At 43.2% G+C, this 21,076-nt stretch overlaps 5 protein-coding genes across 8 annotated transcripts in view; 3 read left to right on the top strand and 2 right to left on the bottom strand.

Annotated features, from left to right (window-relative positions):
- The first annotated feature begins 1,617 nt into the window (after positions 1-1,617).
- On the top strand, positions 1,618-4,005 carry aft (cap methyltransferase 2). The gene is made up of 3 exons (XM_017164496.3): positions 1,618-1,772; positions 1,827-2,267; positions 2,332-4,005. The coding sequence occupies exons 1-3, from the start codon at positions 1,713-1,715 to the stop codon at positions 3,925-3,927; spliced, it is 2,097 nt and encodes a 698-aa protein (XP_017019985.2). The 5' UTR covers positions 1,618-1,712; the 3' UTR covers positions 3,928-4,005.
- On the bottom strand, positions 3,940-5,017 carry Ubc10 (ubiquitin conjugating enzyme 10). The gene has a single exon (XM_017164497.3). It carries the CDS (start codon positions 4,670-4,672, stop codon positions 4,208-4,210), a length of 465 nt encoding a protein of 154 aa, XP_017019986.1. The 5' UTR covers positions 4,673-5,017; the 3' UTR covers positions 3,940-4,207.
- A 223-nt stretch (positions 5,018-5,240) lies between these two features.
- LOC108073044 (ribosome biogenesis protein BOP1 homolog) lies at positions 5,241-7,998 on the top strand. Its single transcript, XM_017164507.2, has 5 exons — positions 5,241-5,400; positions 5,469-6,798; positions 6,859-7,346; positions 7,415-7,710; positions 7,772-7,998. Exons 1-5 carry the CDS (start codon positions 5,302-5,304, stop codon positions 7,923-7,925), a joined length of 2,367 nt encoding a protein of 788 aa, XP_017019996.1. The 5' UTR covers positions 5,241-5,301; the 3' UTR covers positions 7,926-7,998.
- Positions 7,999-8,793: 795 nt separating this feature from the next.
- Positions 8,794-16,368, top strand: Dhit (Double hit). 2 transcript variants are annotated; one of them, XM_017164501.3, is made up of 6 exons: positions 8,794-10,729; positions 11,713-12,058; positions 13,958-14,035; positions 14,111-14,172; positions 14,232-14,520; positions 14,620-16,367. In XM_017164501.3, the coding sequence occupies exons 2-6, from the start codon at positions 11,721-11,723 to the stop codon at positions 14,702-14,704; spliced, it is 852 nt and encodes a 283-aa protein (XP_017019990.1). In that variant the 5' UTR covers positions 8,794-10,729; positions 11,713-11,720; the 3' UTR covers positions 14,705-16,367. The 2 variants fall into 2 exon arrangements, with proteins under 2 accessions (XP_017019990.1, XP_017019991.1); XM_017164502.3 differs by lacking the exons at positions 8,794-10,729; positions 11,713-12,058 and adding an exon at positions 13,827-13,890 and having other exon boundaries at positions 14,620-16,368.
- A 1,812-nt stretch (positions 16,369-18,180) lies between these two features.
- Positions 18,181-21,076, bottom strand: part of LOC108072916 (uncharacterized) — a 60,336-nt gene continuing 57,440 nt past the window's right edge. For 2 of the 3 annotated variants that reach the window (XM_017164250.3, XM_017164252.3), the window contains 3 exons: positions 19,369-19,496; positions 19,130-19,315; positions 18,181-19,069 (listed from right to left, as the gene is read on the bottom strand). In XM_017164250.3, the coding sequence (XP_017019739.1) occupies positions 18,518-19,069; positions 19,130-19,315 (738 nt within the window). In that variant the 5' untranslated portion in view covers positions 19,369-19,496 and the 3' untranslated portion in view covers positions 18,181-18,517. The remainder of the gene's footprint in view (positions 19,070-19,129; positions 19,316-19,368; positions 19,497-21,076) is intronic. The other variant, XM_017164253.3, reaches the window with a different exon arrangement.

Here is a 21,076-nt window from a genome sequence, read left to right as displayed (position 1 = left end):
CGTTAGCCACTTCCGCTCGAACTGGAATGGTTACAGAGGATGGAGGATGAGACATCCCTAGATCTTTCCTCCACGATTACCTCGAACAGGAGAGACTCTCTATACCGCTCTCTGTACTCGGTGCCATCTATAGGCTTTACATTACAGATATTTATGCGCGATTATACAAAACAGTCACGTGCCGGTCGGTCTTTCCTCCTCTATATACACAAATACTGGTCTGGACTTACACCTACTGTGTATATATGTGTATAAGCCAGGTATATATGGTTATAGAAAGCCAGAGAACGTTACTCACGACCGCACGAAGCCCCTGCTTTCCTGGGATCTCGGGACTGGGATCCTCGGCAACCGCTTTGGAAGCTCATAATTTGAATATCGTTATTATTATTCATATAAACACGACTCACGTTCCGAGTGCCATAAAGGCGACAGGGTCTGCACGTATAAAGTAAAGCCCATTGAACCACCAACTGACATACCAAAACCCCCTCGAAGACACTTCCACAAATTCCAACAGAAAGTACCTCTGAGGACGCCGACCATCAAGTTTTTCCCATATTACCTGGCTAGTCTCTCTCCGGCCGTGCAATTTCTCCCACTTCCTTCTTGGGCCCATCCGCTGGCGATTAAATAAAATTTAATTAAATATTAGTATGCACAATCGGACGGCACTAACGCCTGATGATGTGATGACCCATAGTTTCGTAACATCGATCGGCAGTTTGAAGGCCCCATATTCGTCGCCGAGCGCTTTCTAAAAAAAACTATCTGTAGAACCGAAGAAATTAATTTTAATAAGCCATTTGGTATTTCAGGCACACGTGTTGTCTCTCCTCGGTCGGATTTCTACGGGAAATGCTTTGACAATGATCGGTTTCAGAACTTTCAGATGTAAAAGGAAGTAAGTTTTGTGAAATGGGGAAGAGAGTAAGGAAATCTTTTTTAGTTTAGTTTATTAAATTCTTTTTTACCCTTGCAGGGAACTATCAACTTAGTAAGGGGATAGTAAAGCATAGAAGGAGTCGGTACAGACCTTATAAATCATATATATTCTTGATCAGCATAAACAGGAGAGTTTTTCTAGCCAAAAGAAAATTAATTTTAAAATTTTTTTTCAACATTTCAAAATTTGATAGGGGGTTACATCATTAAAATTGACAAAAATTTTAATTTTTCTTAATTTTAAATTTAGTATGCAGATTTGTTAGCCTAGTAAAAAATAGCTCAGAACAGCTTTCCGAATTGATTTTAAGGCACTTTTGGCTTAGTTATACATTTTATTAGATTTGGTTTTTCCCAAAAAACTGTAACAAAAATATACAAGTATTTGTCATTAAGAAAACATTTAATTATGCAAAATTAAAACGCAGTGCGCATGTTAATAAACCTTTTAATAACCAACATAAAAGGTATTTCTAAATTAAAATGATTCATTTTTGATATAAAAATATTTATTTAAAGTCCTTATAATATGCATTTCTAAAATCTTCTTGGAAAATTGTCGAATTACAGCTTTCAGCCTTATCTAAGTAGTAATTAACAAACAATAAATAACGATCAATTTCAAAAATAACCGCCCAATCCGATAACAATCTCAACATCGATAGCGATGTCTCGCTTTCGGCATGGTCCATCTCTATTGGCGAATCTGAACCGGCGAAATTGCATTTGTCTGCCAATTCGAAAAGATTCCTCAAAAAGCGCCAGTAATGAACTCCCCGCTGAAACATGGCTGCCAACTGCCTGTCCAAGGGAAGCCTCATCCAATGGTGGGTACCAAGAAGACTCCTCAAGGGCTTTACTAAAAGTATTCTAATTTTCAGGCAGACTATCAGGCCATCGGGCAGTCGGAGTTGGAGCAGCTTTTCGGGAAGAAGTTTCAGTACCAAAAGCCTAGGGGAAATGATTCCTGGCAGCTGCCTCCGCCGGATCAAGCTCTCTTCGGCGAGTTCTACCAATACGAGGCGCTCCAAGGACTTCGGGAGCAACTGAATGCAGTCAAGAGCCGGCTGAACGACTATGGAGTGCAGGAGTGGAGTGCCCACACCAACCGCAGAGATCCCTCCGGCGAGGTGTCCTGGCGCCTAAAGAACGAGACGAAGGCGGAATTTGTCACCGTGGCCTGGTGTAAATTCTTTGAGTGCCTGCACCGGTATCCCCTGGTCAAGGGTCCCGTGGTAAATACTCTGCATCTGTGCGAGGCACCGGGAGCGTTTATTGCATCCTTGAATCACTATCTGCATAGTACTTATGCCGAAGAGGAGGTAAGTACTGCTCCATTTCTATTCCCTCCTATTCTTAATATCAAAAATTCATTTAAATTTTCAGATTAAATGGCGCTGGCGCTCCACCACCTTGAATCCTTACTATGAAGGCAATGCCTTGAACGAGATGATCACCGATGACAGGTTCATCTTCCACACGCTGGACAACTGGCTTTTCCACAAGGATCTAACAGGCAACCTCCTAGATGTGGCCAACATAGATCACTTGGCGAAGCGCTGTAAGGAGGACTTCCAGGATCAAGTGGATCTAGTCACCGCCGATGGGTCCATTGATTGTGCTGCCCAGCCCGACTGCCAGGAGGAGATAGTGGTTCGCCTGTTCTTTGCCGAGGTGCTTAGCGCCTTGAAGATCCTATCTGCAGGTGGCAGCTTCCTGGTGAAAATGTTTACGCTTTTTGAGGCATGCAGTGTCTCGCTTCTGTACATGCTCAATTGCGTCTTTGAGCAAGTGCACATCTTCAAGCCCGCCACATCTAAGCGTGGCAACTCGGAGGTGTATGTTATTTGCCTAAATTACCAGAAGGACACGGCAGCTGGTCTGCCCCGCTTGCTGGAGGAGTTGCAGGCCAAGTTGGCGCAACCGAATGACACCATGGTGATGCCACTGTTTGCCAGGTCACAGATTCCCACGGACTTTCTAATGCAGCACGAGATTGCCTGTAGGTTGTACATGAAGCTCCAGTCGGACGCCATCGAGGGTAGCATCTATGCGTACGAGTCCAAGGATCGCCACTACCTGAGACATCTCCATCACCTACGTGGCCTCGTCTCCAGCACCTACTACAGCCGCTACAAAGTCAAGCCTTTGGCGGACAGCCTTTGCATTGTGGACAAGGAGGCCACCAGCAAGGCTCTGGGCTTTTCGGTGCCTGTTTACGGAGGTTCCTACACCGAGAGGGAGAACCTGAAGCATGGTGATCTTCTCAAGCAGATCTACTGCCTGCGTCGGGAGTTCAACCAGCTGGAAAAGTGCCCCAGCGGCAAGGCCTCTTACTCTTACACCTCCAATCGAACTTCGCCTTTGGAGTTGCGTGTCTCCAGAGGAGCGGAGGTGCAAAGCCTGCAGAGCAGCATGTTTGCCTCGGAGCCCATACTCCTGCTGCGTCTGCGCATCCGCGATACCTTTGATCTCGATCCGGTTTGGCAAACTGCTCCCGAATGTCAACTGGAGAACAAAATACTCAACTACCAGCCACCTTCAGGGGAAGAAAGCTATCACTCCGCCCAGCGTCACTTCTTTGTGGAGCTCTTGGAAAACATAAGAGATCTGCAGCCCCAGAGCATCGTCTTCCAGAGGTTTACCTTTCTCACCCACTATGCCGCCTCCCTGCTGCTGTTTCTCATGGAAACCCTTTACCAGGACTCCAGTTTTGAAAGCAATCCCACGCATTCCCTTACTCTCAGTAAACCCAAGACCACAGATGGCAAGGAGCTAAGCCAGGTGCTGGAGCTACTCAAGGATGAGCAAGCGGGGGCCATTCACAGCCTGCTGGACATCAAGGAGCTGCAAAAGAACCAGTTTAGCAACGCTTTGATCCAGCACAACAACGGCGTGCTGCTGACCTGCTTCCGTGGCATGCTCGGCGAGGAGGCCTTTCCATGCCCCTGGCCAAGACAGAGCCCGAGGTGGCCATCCTAAAACCCAGCGCTGTTCTTTTAACATAACGAACATGTATTTCTTCTCATTTTGCATAAAATTACAGTGCTACTTTTACAAGACTATGTACTCTGCCAAGGGAATCTCCGCTTACGAGGAAGAGAACCCTCTCTGAGGATCGGGTCGGGGGTGAGGAGTCGAGTTTTGACGAAATGAAAATTAAATAACTAACTGAAAATCACAAGACTAAGGGCTACGGCAATGGTGATTCTTCTGTGCCGCTGCCGCAGTTGTCGCTGTCGCCACCTCCGTTTGCGTCCCGCTAATCCGCCGGACGTTTTTCGCTATGCTTCTTGGTGTAGTCCTCGGCGTTCTTCACGAACTTCTTGCGATCGCGCAGAAACTCCTCGGCCAGCTCCGCCCGCAGGGGACGCTCCGGCTCCGGTTCGTTGACCAGGTCCACCAGGGCCTGCACCACTTGGTCGGTGCGGGTGGCGGGCTTCCAGTTCTCCGTGCTGATAATGGGCAGGCATACCTGGCCCTTCTCGTCGATGTTTGGATGATAGATGCGTGTCTTGAAGTTGATCTTTGGCGGCTTGAAGGGATACTCCGCCGGGAAGTTGATCTCGATGCGGAAGGCGCCCTTGTTGTACGGCGGATTGTCCGGCACGATCAGACCCGTCCAGCGCAGCAGGTTGTCGTCATCCGTCTTGATGTCCCGGAATCCCTTCAGAGTGTTCTCCTGCAAGTCGCTCAGCTCCTTCCTCAGGCGTCGCGGCGCAGTCATCGTGACGTCTCTGTGTGTGTGTGTGCTGGAGTGCGTGTGTGTATGTTGATGTGGGCTGCGTTGATGGTGTGCGTGTGCACTTTTGTTTGCCCTTGTGTGTTTGTGTGTCGACACACAAATCGATGGTGCCCGTCTTCCGCGATGAGTAATGCACGTTCCGGCGGTGGAGCTTTGTTGTTGCCGGACTCGGGGGGCTTTGGTTGCCGTGGAGCGCCTGTAATCGCCGTGCTAGCCGCAAAAAATCAGCACGTAAGCCTGCGAATTCCACTGAAAAATGGATTGACCAAGAATCCACCAACTGGCGTTAGGGTATTTTTTGACTTGTTCACATCTGCGTTGGAGGTCGATTACACTGAGCCACAAAAAGTTGATTTTCTAATAAGGCATTAATTATTTTTAAATAAAAATTTTACTTTTAAGGAAAAGGGGTATAAATAAATAAAGGAATTACGTCTATTACTTATTAAATGTATTATAATGAAATATATTCCCCATTTCTGTAACCTTTTTGTGTTATCGATAACTCTAGCAACTGGCCGCACTAAAACCGATTAGTTATCTTTATTCAACACCCATCACTATCGCCGACTGCAACACGTGCGCCGCGTTAGTTTTGTTTTCCCATAAAAATGACTAAAAAACTAACACTTAAGCGAAAAGGAAAGGAGCCGGAGCCCACAAATGAAGTAGCCGCCAGTTCCGAGGCCTCGGACAACGAGGAGGAGGAGGTAAGTTCGCCTGGGGACAACCTGAAAAGTCGCTTCCAAAATCACCTGCATGTGTTTGCTCTCTGAAGGACCTGCTGCAAGCTGTCAAGGATCCCGGCGAGGACTCCACCGATGATGAGGGTATAGACCAGGAGTACCAATCTGACAGCAATGATGAAGTGGAGTTCGAGAGCGACGAGGAGGGAAACTACTTGGGCAGAAAACAAGCCGGGGGCAGTTCAGCTGAGGATGATGAAGAAAGCGATGATGAAGAGGAAGAAGAGGAGGAGGACGATGATGATGACTCCGAGGAGGAGGAAAATGAAGACACTCCTAGTACATCCAAGCCAATCCCAGCCGACGACAAGCCTAGCAGCAGTAGCAGCGCCGCAAATAAATCCACCACAAATGAGCTTCCAAAAAGGGATCCCTCCAAGCCAGAGTATCAAGATTCGGACACCTCCGACGAGGAGGACATACGCAACACAGTGGGCAACATACCCATGCACTGGTACGACGAATATAAGCACATTGGCTACGATTGGGATGCCAAGAAGATAGTGAAGCCTCAGCAGGGCGATCGCATCGACGAGTTCCTGCGCAAAATCGAGGATCCTGACTTCTGGCGCTCGGTAAAGGATCCGCTGACCGGCCAGGAGGTACGTCTCACGGACGAGGACATTGCCTTGATCAAGCGCATCACCAAGGGTAGAATTTCCAACGAGGAGCACGATGAGTACGCGCCCTGGATCGAATGGTTCACCTCGGAGGTAGAGAAGATGCCCATCAAAAACGTGCCAGACCACAAGCGCTCCTTCCTGCCCTCCGTGTCCGAGAAGAAGCGCGTCTCGCGCATGGTGCATGCCCTCAAAATGGGCTGGATGAAGACCACCGAGGAGGTGGAGCGTGAGAAGCAGGCCAAGCGTGGCCCAAAGTTCTACATGCTGTGGGAGACGGATACCAGTCGCGAGCACATGCGTCGTATCCACGATCCCGTCTCGGCGCCCAAGCGTGACCTGCCCGGTCATGCCGAGTCCTACAATCCGCCACCCGAGTACTTGTTCGATGCCAAGGAGACCAAGGAGTGGCTAAAGCTCAAAGATGAGCCGCACAAACGTAAGCTCCACTTTATGCCACAGAAATTCAAGTCGCTGCGCGAGGTGCCCGCCTACTCGAGATACCTACGCGAGCGCTTCCTGCGCTGCCTGGATCTGTATCTTTGTCCGCGTGCCAAGCGGGTGAAGCTGAACATTGACGCTGAATACCTCATCCCCAAGCTGCCTTCGCCGCGTGATCTGCAACCCTTCCCCACAGTGGAGAGTCTGGTCTATCGCGGCCACACCGATTTGGTGCGTTCTGTAAGCGTGGAGCCCAAGGGAGAGTACCTGGTCTCCGGCTCAGATGACAAGACCGTCAAGAGTGAGTACTTAACAATCCTGCAAAGATTTCTTCATTTGATTGTTTACTTCCCCCTTGCAGTTTGGGAAATCGCTACGGGTCGTTGCATTCGCACCATTGAAACGGACGAGGTGGTTCGTTGCGTGGCTTGGTGTCCCAATCCCAAGCTCTCCATTATTGCAGTGGCCACTGGCAATCGACTGCTGCTGGTCAATCCCAAGGTGGGCGACAAGGTGCTGGTGAAGAAAACCGACGACCTGCTGGCCGAGGCACCCAAACAGGATGTGATCGAAAGCGAGCGCATCAAGGTGGCGGTTCAGTGGTCCACAGCAGAGGCTGATGAGCAGGAGAAGGGCGTCCGGGTGGTCATTACCCACTTCAAACCCATTCGCCAGGTAACCTGGCATGGGCGAGGTGATTATCTGGCGACGGTGATGCCAGAGGGTGCCAACCGGTCGGCCCTGATCCATCAGCTGTCCAAGCGACGCTCACAGATTCCATTCTCCAAGAGCAAGGGCCTCATCCAGTGCGTGCTCTTCCATCCGGTGAAGCCTTGCTTCTTTGTGGCGGTAGGTTGACTTGTTAGCTCTCTCTCAAAGCTTTCATTGCTTAAGTTTTTGTGTTTCTTCCATTGCAGACGCAGCACAACATTCGCATCTATGACTTGGTCAAGCAAGAGCTGGTGAAGAAGCTGCTGACTAACTCCAAGTGGATATCGGGCATGTCCATCCATCCCAAGGGTGACAATCTGCTCGTGTCTACCTACGACAAGAAGATGCTCTGGTTCGACTTGGATCTGTCCACCAAACCCTACCAGACCATGCGCCTCCATCGCAATGCCGTTCGCAGTGTGGCCTTCCATCTCCGCTATCCGCTGTTTGCCTCTGGCAGCGATGACCAGGCTGTGATCGTCTCCCACGGCATGGTCTACAAGTAAGTGGCTTCGGGATGTCTTTTTCTTTGGTTTTTTGTTAACCTTTTTGTGTGTTTTTAGTGACTTGCTGCAAAATCCATTGATTGTGCCGCTGAAAAAGCTGCAGACGCACGAGAAGCGCGATGAGTTCGGTGTCCTGGACGTTACCTGGCATCCGGTGCAGCCGTGGGTCTTCTCCACAGGCGCTGACTGCACCATCAGGCTGTACACGTAGAGTAGGAGCCACGACTCCTATATGCTATTTTTATAGTAAATAAATACATATGTTAATTTTTAATGAAAGGAAATACTGCGTTTATTATTGGATTTGTTTCTGGAGATATTAAAAAAGAGGGGTTTTTAATGGAATATTTACACAAGACGGCTTTCTTATATTATTGCAGGGTATTCTAATTTAAGTCAGAAGCTCCCAAAGCAGTGAAGGAGTCATTTCCGACCCTATAAACCATATGTATTCTTGATCAGCATCAAGATGCGAATCTTTCTAGACATGTCCGGAAGAAATCGATTTTTTGGCCATTTTTGCGAAATTTCATAAGGGGTTACATCATTAAAATTTGCAAAAATGGCCAAAAATTTTGATTTCTTAAAATTTTAAATTTGGTATGCAGTTTTTTTAAATTAACAAAAAACTAACACAAAACTGCTTTCCGAATCGAAATTAATGCATTTTTGGCTTAGTTATGATATATTTTAATTGTTACCTGAAAGTGGTATTTAAAAAAAAAATACAATTTCTTGCACTTATAATACAAAAGATACAATACAATAGATACTATATTTACCACTAGATTGATCTGAAACATTACAGACATTCATATTAATCCAAAAAATGCTGATATACCAAATATCCCTCAGATCACTTTAAAGGAAAGACAAAATTCTAAAGTTTTGTTTACATGCGAGGTTCCAAAAAGTTAGTGGGATCCCAAAATCAAGGTCCCTTTATCAGTGCAACCCTGTCGAAAGTTGCCAAGCTAACGGGGGCCCCCAAGCTTTTGGGGATTCCAGCGGAGCTTTTTTTCTCTTTCATCCGCCACATGCTTTGCTTTCTCTCTCGCGTGCGCCTTGCTGGTGTGTACCACCAGGAATTCTAACTGTATAGCTATGCGGGCGAGCTTTTCTCTCTGCCCATCGTCCACCTTTTTGGAGCCCACAGCACGCTCCCCGCGCCGAGATTCCTCCTTTCCCCACACACATCCATGGCATTCTTTTGGGTAGAGGAGCGCGCGCATTGGAAAATCAAGAGCTGGGCGACACGGCACTGCTTGGAAATCAGTCGCGGAGAGAATCTCGAGTCGCTCCGACCTGTCGAGGATTGGGTTCCGTTCCGCTCCGCTCCGTGCTGTTCCGTTCTGTTCTGAGCAAGGAAAATCGCAGAGCGCAGAACACCAGAACGCAGAAATCGAATCGAATGGCAGCCAGCCCCCGTGAAAAAAGCAGGAAAATAATAAAATATGGCCGAGGGCGAGATGTGAAAATCGGGATGTGAAAGTGCCCCAGTGAGGTGAAGAAAATAATTGCAGTTCCGCGCATACAAAATCACAAAATAATTTCGAAAAAAGCCCAAAAAAAGGGGGAAAATATAAAATCAAAGCGCGAGCAAAACAATTTCGGGGGCGAAAAAAAAAGAAAAATATACACTACACGCATACTCACACGCACCACACACAGATTCCGATTTCGAATCCAATTCTAGTGGCAAAAATTCGTATGTACTCGTCGTTGGTTGCTCCCAAAAAACATACATACATACTAGCGAGCGCGTCGTCGTCGTCGTCCCCCGCAATCCTCGCGAGCAGCAGAAAAACAATGAGATAGAGATAGAGATAGCTGGAGATGGTCAACAAAGGAGCAGGCGAAGCAGCAGCTGATTTGTGATAGGTGCAACGACCAGAAGTGCAATTAGCTGCCTACATGTTGCAGCTGTTGCAGCAGCGGCAGCAGCAACCCAAACATCAACAGCAGCAGCAGTGGCAGCAGCAACATCAGCGACACCAGCAAAATCACGCATACGCCCTGTCAGACCAAACAATGCTGCCACCTACATACATCAGTGTAATGACCACGACGGGCACGGGCAAGAAATAAATAAAAGCAGCTCCAGCTGCTCATAAATTTCGTAACACCGTGGAAATGTGCCCCTTGGTGCTAACGGGGCCATAGGATATCTCTCTTGCCCCCATAGATTTCCGACCGTAAATCCGCAGCGGAGTAAATGTAAATGCCGTAGGCGCCCACCGCCACCACCCGCGCGCACCACCATACGCAGGCAGCACCACTACCAACAACAAAAACAGCCAGAACCATCTCCACCACCACCACCCGCACCACCCAGTCAGCAGCAGCAGCAGCAGCAACCGAAAATCAGCCCACGCGAAAAGCAGAGGGAGCAGCAGGGACCGAGCACCAAGTAACCATTACAATCAGGACCAGTTACCAGTACCAGTTACCAAGTTACGAGGCATAAGGATTACCTACCTGATCTGAAATATTTCCGCAATTCCACAAATTCGTTCGTACTCTCCAAATATCGAGAAATCTGGGAAATACAGAAGAAACCACACAGCACAAGTGGGAGAAGAAGAAGCAGGAGAAGGCATGTAAAATCCCCCAAGTAAAAGCTAAGAAAAAATAAAACAAAACGAAAAACTAAAATCAAGAGCACCAGAGAGAGAGCAAGAACGAGAGAGAGAGAGAGAGAGAGCGACACGGAGAGTGGGAACTTTCGATAAAAAATTATTAGCAAAAACATAAATACGTAACGGCCTCGTTCTTCTCCCCAACCACCCCCCTCTGGCCGAAGAAGTCGAAGGAAGAGAGCAAGCAGAAGAGAGAGAGAGAGAAGAGGTCGTGCGAACGGGCGAGTGGGCAGGTCAGTGGCAGTGGGCGGTCCGCCAGCTGGGGCAGCGCCACCATATCACCACCCATCTCCAGCGCCCATCTTCATCCTCACCTCCAGCTCCAGCTCCATTACCATCGCCACCGCCAGAGTCAACCTCAACTTTCAAAGGGCAGGTAAGTGTAAGAGCACGGCGAGAAAAGAAAAGGAACTTTTTCCAAGCAGGCCCCTTCTTAATGTTTTATTATTGATTGAGAAATAAAATGAATGCGAAAACCACATCATTATTAAGCAGATAAAATTAAATAGAGCCGTTGTTTGACCTTTAGGAATATTAATTAATATTGACAACCTGTATAAAGTAGGGTAAGTGCAAGTGCACAGGGAGAAATAGCATGTCATTTCTGCTACTTAAATTATCAATATTATAGGAATTTTATCATATTTCGTCCATTAAAAATGATAGTTTTGCTTTAAAGATTAAAGAATTTTTGAGATTAAGAGTTGAATATATATTATCAGTAAAAAATATGTTTTTTTTTTTTTAATTAAAAATTTGGTTTACCTTTAAGATAAATGTATATTTTTTACCAAAGTTTGGAAAACTAAATTCAATGTATTTAAGGTGAAAACCTATAAAATATTATCGTCAGGCTATGATTTATCTAAACTAAAATTAACACTTTTTACATTTTCTTCAGGAGTTACTAAGAAAAATAATAGTCTAAATGAATAAACTATTAATATAGGGGCAAACTAAGACCAGTTTAGTTTAGTTTAGTTCCAAACAGGTTGAAAATATAATAAAATGTTTACTGTTTTAAGAGTTAACCCTTCTTAGTGGCTTATGAAATAAAACCGTGCTATTCACTTCTATTTTCATTAAATTCGTATTAATAACTTTACCAGCTTTATAGTAATTATCAATTTCAACACAAGGCAAACGTGACCAAGAATGTTACTCATTTAAACCATAGAATAATTATTTCCCCGATAAGAACCTTGCCTAACTGATGACCAATACCCTCCGATATATACATATATATATTTTTGCTGTGTGACTGCGATTTCCCCCACTAATCCCCACCAAATTTACCCTACCCCCCTGAGAACCACTCACCTGCCTTATTAACGTTTCAATTTCTCTGCCTTATTCCAGGTAACGGCATGTCCTGCACCGTTTCGGAGCTGCCCAGTGGCTGTCGACTGCGCGGCATGACTGCATCCTCCCAGCAAAGCGGGGCCAACAACAGTGGCAATAACGGCAACGGGAACGGTAATGGTAATGGCAACGGCAACGGGAATGGCAATGGAGGTAGCAGTGCCGGCGGAGGAGGCATAGTCAGCGGAGGAGGAGGAGGCAGCCTAGGCGGAGTATCGCCCACTGTGGGCGGCGGCGGGTCCACGTCCAATGTGCTGCAGGAATCCAATGCGGCCACATTGCAGCGGCCACAGTCGCAAAAGCCGTGCTGCTTCTGCTGGTGCTGCTGTTGCTCCTGCTCTTGGTAAGTACCTGGTGATAGTTACGTTACCCACTTGTCCTCATGCTCCAATCCCCTGACACGAAATCAATTCTTTCTCGTTACCGCGCTCTGCCTTGGCTCAACGTTGCTCGACCACCACAACATCAAACCAATACCCACCGAAACCGTGACAACAGGGCCAAGTGGTAAGTTCCATCCAAACATACAAAGTGGGTTGCACTTGGAGAAACAGGGTAGTAGTTCTGGGGGGTGGTGAAGTTGGTGCAGCTAAAGAATTCTCTTAGGATTTGAAATGGTCTTGAAAAGTATGCTACGAAAGGTTTAAGCTTGGAAATTAATCCTTAAATATTTAGTAGCATAATTTTTAGATGCATTTATAAATGTTTTATGATCTTTAAGGATTTATAAAACTTAGAATTGAACTGTTTTAACCTTATTTTTAGTAAAAGTAGAAAGGAGGTTAATGATTATAAGAATATACCACAAGATCTTTTGAATTTGTGATGTTTAATTAGGTTAAATTACATACTAACTACCTACAAGTTTGTAAAATATTTCGCGTCCTTTTTAAACCCTCCTCGAAATGTAAATTCCATAATAACCTATTCAATAACTCCCTCATTTCGCACAGTGCAGTCATGGATATGGCCGCAGCTATTGGTTATTGCTATGGCTTTAACTACTGCTTCGGCTTTGGCTATGGCCACTGACATGGACGCGGACTTGGATGTGGAAGTTGAAATTGAAATTGGAAGCGGAGAGGTGGACATGGCCCTTTATTTTCTTTTGAAGCAGCTGGCAATGCCACTGATTCTCATATGGCCCAAAAGCTCACGTTCAGTCTCTCTGTTGGGGCCTCTTCCTTTTTGTGGCTCACTCTTTGGCCCCACTCTTTGGCGCCTCTCTTGCCTTGCTTGCGCGCTCTCCCGCGTTCATTCACAATTCCGGGAGCAAGCGTCGTCGTCGGGCAGGCGAAAAGCTCTCTGGAGGGCACTTTTCAAATCAAATATAAATAAGTATGTGGCGGCTCCTCCGCGGAGGACTCCGACTCCTCCAAGTGTTGCATGTTTTCGTGAATGAAACCGAAAGTCCTGTCGCAGTCCTCCTGCTCCTCCGTCTCCTCCGCACCTTTGTGTGTGCTGGCATCCAGAACTGGGCGCCCCGAAAAATACCCCCAAACCCGCTGGCACACTTCTAATTCGATTCATATACATGTACAATGTACCGTATGTACGTATGTACGTATGTAGTGAGCGCGGCTGTGTGACTTTGATTAGGTACGGGACATTGTGGGGCATGGGAGGGATGGAGGGGCGGTGGCGTGGGGCGCTCTGATAACTGTCAGTCGGAAAAGATAACGGAGCTTTGTCAAGTTCGGAGCCGAGTGCTGCGGCTCCACTTTCCAGCTAGCGCCATCCCTGTCTGTCTTTTGGTGTTCGAAACCCAAAACCGATATGACATTAGCCCAAGTACAGTGGTCCTTCGATATTAAATATTAAATTATGGTTGTTTATTATTATAATTGTAGTAAATATGTCAAGCAGTATATTGACCTTTGAAGGACCTATCATTGACCTTGAAAAGTTCAAACATTTGTTATGGTTTTATTTTCAGTTTCTCTCAATTATAGTCCTTTCACTACCTAAATTATATCGATTACTCATAGGTACTTTAGACTCTATTACCCCATGACATCACCCACTTATCTCCCATTATCTCCAAGTCTCTCTGTCCACTCTATCGGTTGACTACCGTATTTACACGTTTATGCTATTCTTTGTGCCAGTTAAAAATGAGTCAGGCTGAGCGAGCGGCAACTCGGCGATGAATAAAATCGTAGTCTACTTTAAAGGGTGATTGATGGGTTGTAAAATCAAAATATAACGACATTTAACAAGCTCACCTCCTTATCTTTTGCAGTCTGGCCATCAAGAATGCCGATGAAAATGCGCCCACGAAGCGGGATCTCGTTAATGCCGAATTCCTAGATGGCGAACAGTGAGTTTAATGGAATACCCATAACCCTATAAAGAAATATATACTCAGCTCCCAATATATATATACATTTTTCAGACCCACACTGGAGGAAATCCGCAGCTGGGGCAAGAGCTTCGACAAGCTGATGAAAAGCTCAGGTGAGTCTCAGTTCATCTAGTATACTTCATGATAATAATTACATATATATAATTCACAGCCGGTCGGAAGGTGTTCCAGAACTTCCTGCGCAGCGAGTTTAGCGAGGAGAACATCCTGTTCTGGCTGGCCTGCGAGGACCTCAAGAAGGAAGGCAGCGCAGAGGTTGTGGAGGAGAAGGCGCGCCTCATCTACGAGGACTACATCTCGATACTGTCGCCGCGGGAGGTGTCGCTGGATTCGCGGGTCCGCGAGATCGTCAACCGCAACATGATCGAGCCCACGACGCACACCTTCGACGAAGCTCAAATCCAGATCTACACACTGATGCACAGAGACTCATATCCGAGGTGGGTACTCAGGATGGGGTTTCTCTTGTCTTGTTTAACTCTAAAATTTCCAACTAATTATTATAAAACTCATTAATTGTGTCCCCCTCTTCTCAACAGATTCCTAAACTCACAAAAGTTCAAGACACTCGCTCAACTGCAAGACAACTCGAATGCCGGCTCCAAGGCGGATAGTCCCACCTAGAGAGGATCGGGTGGGAAGCCAGGCTCTAATCGGATCGGATTCAGATGGCGCTGTGTTGATTTCCGTTATTGCTCTCCATTAGTATTTCTCTGGGCCTCCTCCTCATCCTCCACCGGCGCTGTGGCAATCGACTAAGCAATATGTATCCATTAGTAGACCCATTTAACAGTTTTGCCCGCAGCCAAGGTGGATTTTCCGAATAACCAGGATAAACGGATGATGCAGGCGAGGGACCCAGACGAGATGTGCATTATACGTGAAACGGATTCCTTCTCTCTACTTACGTTCTAGTCGTTAACAAAACCAAAGAGTTAGTCGTTTAAACTAAGAGGAGCCAAGAGGAGCGACCACAGAAAGCATTTTCCAAAAAAAATATAAAAAGCGGTTCCGGAAACATAACAAAAGAAAACACGAAACGAGCGACACAAATAGCATCTATTGTAATACTAGTGATCTAAGAGACGTATTAATCAAATTGCGACAAAGATTACGGAACCCGCTAACCGATAAGTAAACTTAAACAGAAATACTTTTTCCAAACAACCGAAAAACAAAGAAGTGAAACCAAAAAAAAATCTTTTTAAACGTATTACATAAATTTATAAACTTATATATATATACACACCAGCATATATATATAAATTATACAGATATATATACAGAAGATATATAGAGACATTTAACTTGAATAGTTTTGAAGAAATCGTTTTAGGTCATACGAGTAATGACATCGAAGCATTTTGTAAATACCACAGCAGACGGCAAAACACACAACACTTTCTACTTTCTTATAAGGCCCATGGAAGGATCGAGTCCTTTCTGGGGACGACAACTCTCTCTCTACAAAGTCCCATCCTTGAGCTGTACTCTGGAACCAGACAGACCATAATATAACCCCTATTATAATGTCTTAAAGATCCCATGGAAACCCAATGAAAACAAGCTGGAACAAAACGCATATAACTATAACGTGTACTATATATTATTTCGATGTCGAGTGCTGATTTCCAAGTCGAAAGAAGAACGTTTCGCAATATCACTGCCAACAAAACATAAAAAAAAGAATCAGAACTTTGCAAGAGATATATATGCTCTTATAATATGAGTATATAATGCCAGGCGAAAGTTCCAAGAGTTTCCTCTCACATTATCCCATTTCTGCATTAAAAACAAAACTTGAAAAAATATATATATTGAAGAACAGTATTATAAATAACAAAAAAAAAAGGATAAAAACAACACAAAAGTATGGTTATGTTAAAATTTTAGTCAAAAAAAAAAAACAAAGTTGTCGAATTGAAAACTAAAAACAAATACAAAAAAAAACAAGAAAGGAAGCTAACTTCGGCACGCCGAAGTTTGTATACCCTTGCAGATTGGTTTTGATGTTTATTTTATAGATTTAAATGCTGAAAACACTCACAAAACAGAGTTTCATTACATTTTACCTATACTTATTATGTTTACAGTTTGACAGTTACAGTTTTACATTCTCAGCTTTATATATTTTATACATTTACCGATCGCTTCTATGGCAGCTATAAGATATAGTTGTCCGATTTTTATGAAATTTATACCAAAATTCTAGAATAATAAAAAAAACGTATATCTCAGAGTAAATAAAAATGCGTTGAAAAACAACGAAGCTATAATTTTATTTCTATTAATTTCTCGATCGTTCCTATGGCAGCTATATCATATAGTCGTCCGATTTTCATAAAATTTTTACCAAAATTCTGGAATAATATAAAATGGCTATATCTCAAAAATGATGCAAAAATATTGAAAAACAGCCAAGTTATAATTTTTTTTCTACAAATATATCGAACATTTGTATGGCAGCTATATGATATAGTCGTCCGATCCGGCCCGTTCCGACATATATAGCAGTGAGAGCATATAGAAGACTATATGCAAAGTTTCATTCAGATAGCTTTAAAACTGAGGGACTAGTTTGCGTAGAAACAGACAGACAGACAGACGGACAGACGGACAGACAGACAGACGGACAGACGGACAGACAGACAGACGGACAGACGGACATGGCTAGATCGACTCGGCTGTTGATGCTGATCAAGAATATATATACTTTATAGGGTCGGAAAGGTCTCCTTCACTGCGTTGCAAACTTCTGACTGAAATTATAATACCCTGCAAGGGTATAAAAATTAAAACACAGATAAAGAAGAGGATAATTTAGGGGCAGGATAATGGCGAAACCCTGCTCGCAAAAAAAGTTAACAATGTGTATTCTTCGATCTTAAGTTGGTTTCGTTAACACTTTTGGGTTGTCACAGTGTGTTTTCAAGGCACAAAAATGTTTTTAAACAAATAAGTACAAGCGATTCCTGTGTGTACCTTTGTTGCGGGTTAGTCGGGGAATGTTTTTCGTAGCTAGTTGGTGTGCCTAGTTTTAATGCATCTATCGACACGGACACAGAGGACACAAGGACACCAATAACTCACTAGAACAGAGAACAGAACCAGAAACAACACTTCAACATTGACTTTACTAGCATTTAAGCATCTTCCACAGTTTCCCTCAAATATCAGTTTTAATATATTAATCCTGTTAAGACCTCTTCTGCTATCCAACCAGCTTCCTTTCTAGTCCTTCAAAACTCAGGCTGCTACTTGGAATTGAGAATTCGACAAACGCTTTTGCTCCATATATAGTAGAGGAGGCCCGAAACCGAAACCCCCGTCAGTTTCCATGGTTTGTTAAATTAATTTTAGGCAAAATCAGGTTAAAAACACAAAGCACACACAAACAATGTCCTGTTAGGAGCAAAGGGAATGTTTGTCTGTGAATGTTTCTCTTCGGTTTCTTGCTTTGCAGTACACGGACACAGATGATATATAAGACTTTTTGAAACCACAAGAACACAGAATATACAGAATATAAGTACGTTTAAAATACGATTGTTGTTTGTTTTTATTAGTTTTACACACGGCCACACTCGCACACACACAAACACCACACCTACACATGATACATGCATATATATAAACTACTTGCATAGCGTATATGTACAAAAAAAAAAAAGAAAAGAAAAGCGTAATCAAGCATTAGTGAAAAGTTTCGACCAGTTAAAAAGCATAAATAAAATTTATTACAAAAATCAACAACTAATGAATAAATGCATAAAAAAAAACAATACAAAAACACGGCAAGATCAATAAATACAAAGAAAACAAAATGATTAAACTAAGCCTAAATTTAGTTTTAAACATTTAATATATTGCAACAATAAACCAACATGAAAATAAAACTCAAATTCGAACTTTGAACTCGTTATTGTACTACTTTCGGGAGGAGATTCTTTGGTAAGGTAATTATTTAAGGATTAACTAGATTTAGATGTATTAAAAACAAGTTTAATATACCTATAGAAATTATTGGGGTATTGAAATTCCCAAATTCCTAAAATATTTAAAATTATAAAAGTGCCAAGTTAGTAAAATCACACAAAAGCTTTCCATTTTCAAACATTTTATTTATAAATCTTGTGCGAAAACTTTTCAGAACTTAAGATTATAGTTTCATAATGTTTATTTACTTCTTCAAAATTAACTTAATTAACAGTACCTTTTTTGGTAGTTTTTAATAGCATCTGTTAGTTTCAAACTAATTTTCTCAACCACTTTATATATGTATTTTATCAAAAAATCTTGTCCAAAAACTTTAAAAAACTTAAGACGATAATTTTCCATAATTTTCAAATACTTCTTACTTGCTAGTTTCAAAATTAATTTTTAGTAGTTCAAATTAACTTTTTCAATAATATTCAGGCTTAACTTACAACTTGAACTTTATTTGTTGACCATTTTGGCAATATTTTCCATTATGGCCTTGGTCACTTTTAGTTTCCTTATTTCGATTTCCTCAATGTAACGAAAATGCTCGGCTTGCTGAGAAGTCATTGTTTGAAGAGTTTGCAGAATCTTCGGCATAGGCCCCGGTTGCTGATTGTGCAACGGTTTGGTGTCCACGTCCTCCCACTCTCCCTCGTCGTCCGACAGGCTCTCATTCTTTACGATGGGCTTCTTTGCGAGAAACTTCTGCTTGCCGAGGGTCTTCTTCTTGACTAGGGGTTCATTTAGGACAAGGAGATCCGGCTGCTTCTTTACGATGGGCTTCTTCTTGAGGAGCTTCTGCCTGACGAGGGTCTTCTTCTTGACTTGGGGCTCATTCAGGACAAGGTGAACCGGCTGCTTCTTGATCCTGGTGCTCCTAACTACGCCCTGAGGCGGACCTAACAAACCACAGATGGAGGCCACCTTCGTCTCAAGCGGGCACAGGTTATCGCCACTTGGGGACTTCGCAAGCTTTGAACGAATACTAACAATCCGATTTGCTCGAATCTTAAAGTTTAATAAAAATGTATTAAAATTACAAAATTAAGAGCATTCTAAAGCACTTACCTTCTTCCATGCTTGAATGGTTTTAACCGGAGGACCAGCTGAATTCAGAGCCTTAAGTAATTCTTCCCACTTCTCGGCTGTAACAACACGGTTTTCCATTCCCCTGGTAAAGTCAGGATTTGCAATCATAAACTCCATCATTAACAAGTCCTGGGTTGCATTTCTAAAAATTATCTTGCCGGACATCTGAAAAATTAAAAATCTTGAAACTATTGTGGGAAAAATATTGGTTTACTTACATTTTTTTATTATTTGCTATGAAAAAAGGTGTTAAAATATTTTCATTTAAATCAAGAAGAAATTTCTGATCGTGAGCGCAGTTATTAATTTGAAAAGTAAGTCAGTTATGAGGGAGCCTGGCTGAAAGCTTAAAATAAAATCATATTATTAAAAGATTTTTCAGGAATATTAGATTATTGTACATTTAAAATAAATAAGCAATTTCGCCAAATCAAACTTTAATTTTTAAAATGTTTGTTTTTCTATTTTATTCTATTATATTTTTCACATCAATTGCATTTTTAATTTAAATTTGAAAATCTATTATTTTATAAAACAAAACGAAATAATTTTCCACTGTTGAAAGTATTTTATATAAGTAATTAAATTTAATTTAAAAATTGTTAGATTTATTTTACATTTAGCGCCGCTAACGTGTAAAGAAATCACTACACAGTCTACATGAACATTTTACACCTTATAGCGCAACGATGTAAACTCATATCCAAGTACGGATATAGTAGAAAATATCGATAATGTGTCGATGTATAAATAAGTTCGATAAATCAATATATGTTCGATATATTTTAAAACATTAGACTGTGCCCAAGAAGACCCTAGACTTTGTTTAAATATATATTTCTGTTGGATATAATAATAAAGAAAATAAAAAGGTTATTTTAAAAATGTTTTCTATATAGTCGGTTAATGTAACATATATTTTTAGATTTTTATTCTTTTGTACTGATATTTCAAACCTTATATATATGTACATATATATTAGACTTCATAATATTTTCGCTATAATAACGAGCGCTATATTTCATTCGATATATCCCCACGATACATATTCCCACAATAAACTTCAGATCCACGCGTGCGCCAGCTCCAAACGACAAACAGAGACGGATAGCGCGGGGGCGGGAATGAGGGAGACACCCTTTGCCGTGGCGGAAAGCACACAAGCTTCGTCTGTCCGCCGTCCGGCGATCCGCTGATTGCCGTCGCCTGGCGAGGTTGTACTCGTAGAATCGTATCTGAGACTGATGCTAACCAAAAGCCAGGCCCGGGCTAGGGGAAGCAAGTGGGAAGGGAGAAAGAGAGCCAGAACGATCGGAGGCTGTGGCGGCAGCAACACGGCGTATTCGCTATATTCGTTTGTGGTACATGCACAACTATTTTACGTATGCCACACGGAGAAAAAATAGGAACCACTTAAAGCTAAATAATTAATGAAATTTTTAATTTAAAAAAATATTTGCATATATATTTTTAAGTGGAAAATTATTTTCTTTAGCTAAAAATAGTAAATCATAATATACATTTCTCTAAATCATTAAATTAAATGAAAACTTAGGTATCCAAGTGATCATTAAACCATTTCTTTCAGTGCATTGGCATGCGGCGCTCTCTATCTCTCTCCCAGATCCCTCTCTCTCACCTTTGCTGCCAGTGTGTGCGTGTGTTTCTCTACCTGATGCTTGGATTGCACTACCACTTTCACGCGACGGCGGCTTACAAGCCAAATGGCAACAACAATGGCAACAGTGGCTAAAAAGAACAGCGACAAGTTCGAAAAGGCGATTTTCGAATTTTCGATAATGAATGCAATGCCCGGAGCAGCAGCGAAATGAACGTAGCAGGAGCGGTTGAGCCTCAGTGCGGGTGAAGGCGACTCCTTCTCCCCCGTCTCGCTCTCGCTGCCGCACGTGGAAGACAACCGCCGAG

The sequence above is a fragment of the Drosophila kikkawai genome, chromosome 2R, assembly GCF_030179895.1.
Source record: "Drosophila kikkawai strain 14028-0561.14 chromosome 2R, DkikHiC1v2, whole genome shotgun sequence".
Classification (NCBI taxonomy): Eukaryota; Metazoa; Arthropoda; class Insecta; order Diptera; family Drosophilidae; genus Drosophila; species Drosophila kikkawai.
The sequence above is the reverse complement of the archived record's forward strand: the minus strand, read 5'-3'. Positions and strand labels throughout refer to the sequence as shown.

What these genes read in the sequence shown, in the direction of transcription:
- LOC108073044 (XM_017164507.2), top strand. Translation starts at nt 5,302, where the DNA reads ATGACTAAAAAACTAACACTTAAGCGAAAAGGAAAGGAGCCGGAGCCC. An exon ending in AGATGACAAGACCGTCAAGA is followed by an intron (nt 6,799 to 6,858) that starts GTGAGTACTTAA and finishes TCCCCCTTGCAG; the next exon opens with TTTGGGAAATCGCTACGGGT. An exon ending in TCCCACGGCATGGTCTACAA is followed by an intron (nt 7,711 to 7,771) that starts GTAAGTGGCTTC and finishes GTGTGTTTTTAG; the next exon opens with TGACTTGCTGCAAAATCCAT.
- aft (XM_017164496.3), top strand. Translation starts at nt 1,713, where the DNA reads ATGAACTCCCCGCTGAAACATGGCTGCCAACTGCCTGTCCAAGGGAAG. An exon ending in AAGGGAAGCCTCATCCAATG is followed by an intron (nt 1,773 to 1,826) that starts GTGGGTACCAAG and finishes TCTAATTTTCAG; the next exon opens with GCAGACTATCAGGCCATCGG. An exon ending in GTACTTATGCCGAAGAGGAG is followed by an intron (nt 2,268 to 2,331) that starts GTAAGTACTGCT and finishes TTAAATTTTCAG; the next exon opens with ATTAAATGGCGCTGGCGCTC.
- Dhit (XM_017164501.3), top strand. Translation starts at nt 11,721, where the DNA reads ATGTCCTGCACCGTTTCGGAGCTGCCCAGTGGCTGTCGACTGCGCGGC. An exon ending in GAATTCCTAGATGGCGAACA is followed by an intron (nt 14,036 to 14,110) that starts GTGAGTTTAATG and finishes TACATTTTTCAG; the next exon opens with ACCCACACTGGAGGAAATCC. An exon ending in CAAGCTGATGAAAAGCTCAG is followed by an intron (nt 14,173 to 14,231) that starts GTGAGTCTCAGT and finishes TATAATTCACAG; the next exon opens with CCGGTCGGAAGGTGTTCCAG.
- Ubc10 (XM_017164497.3), bottom strand. Translation starts at nt 4,672, where the DNA reads ATGACTGCGCCGCGACGCCTGAGGAAGGAGCTGAGCGACTTGCAGGAG.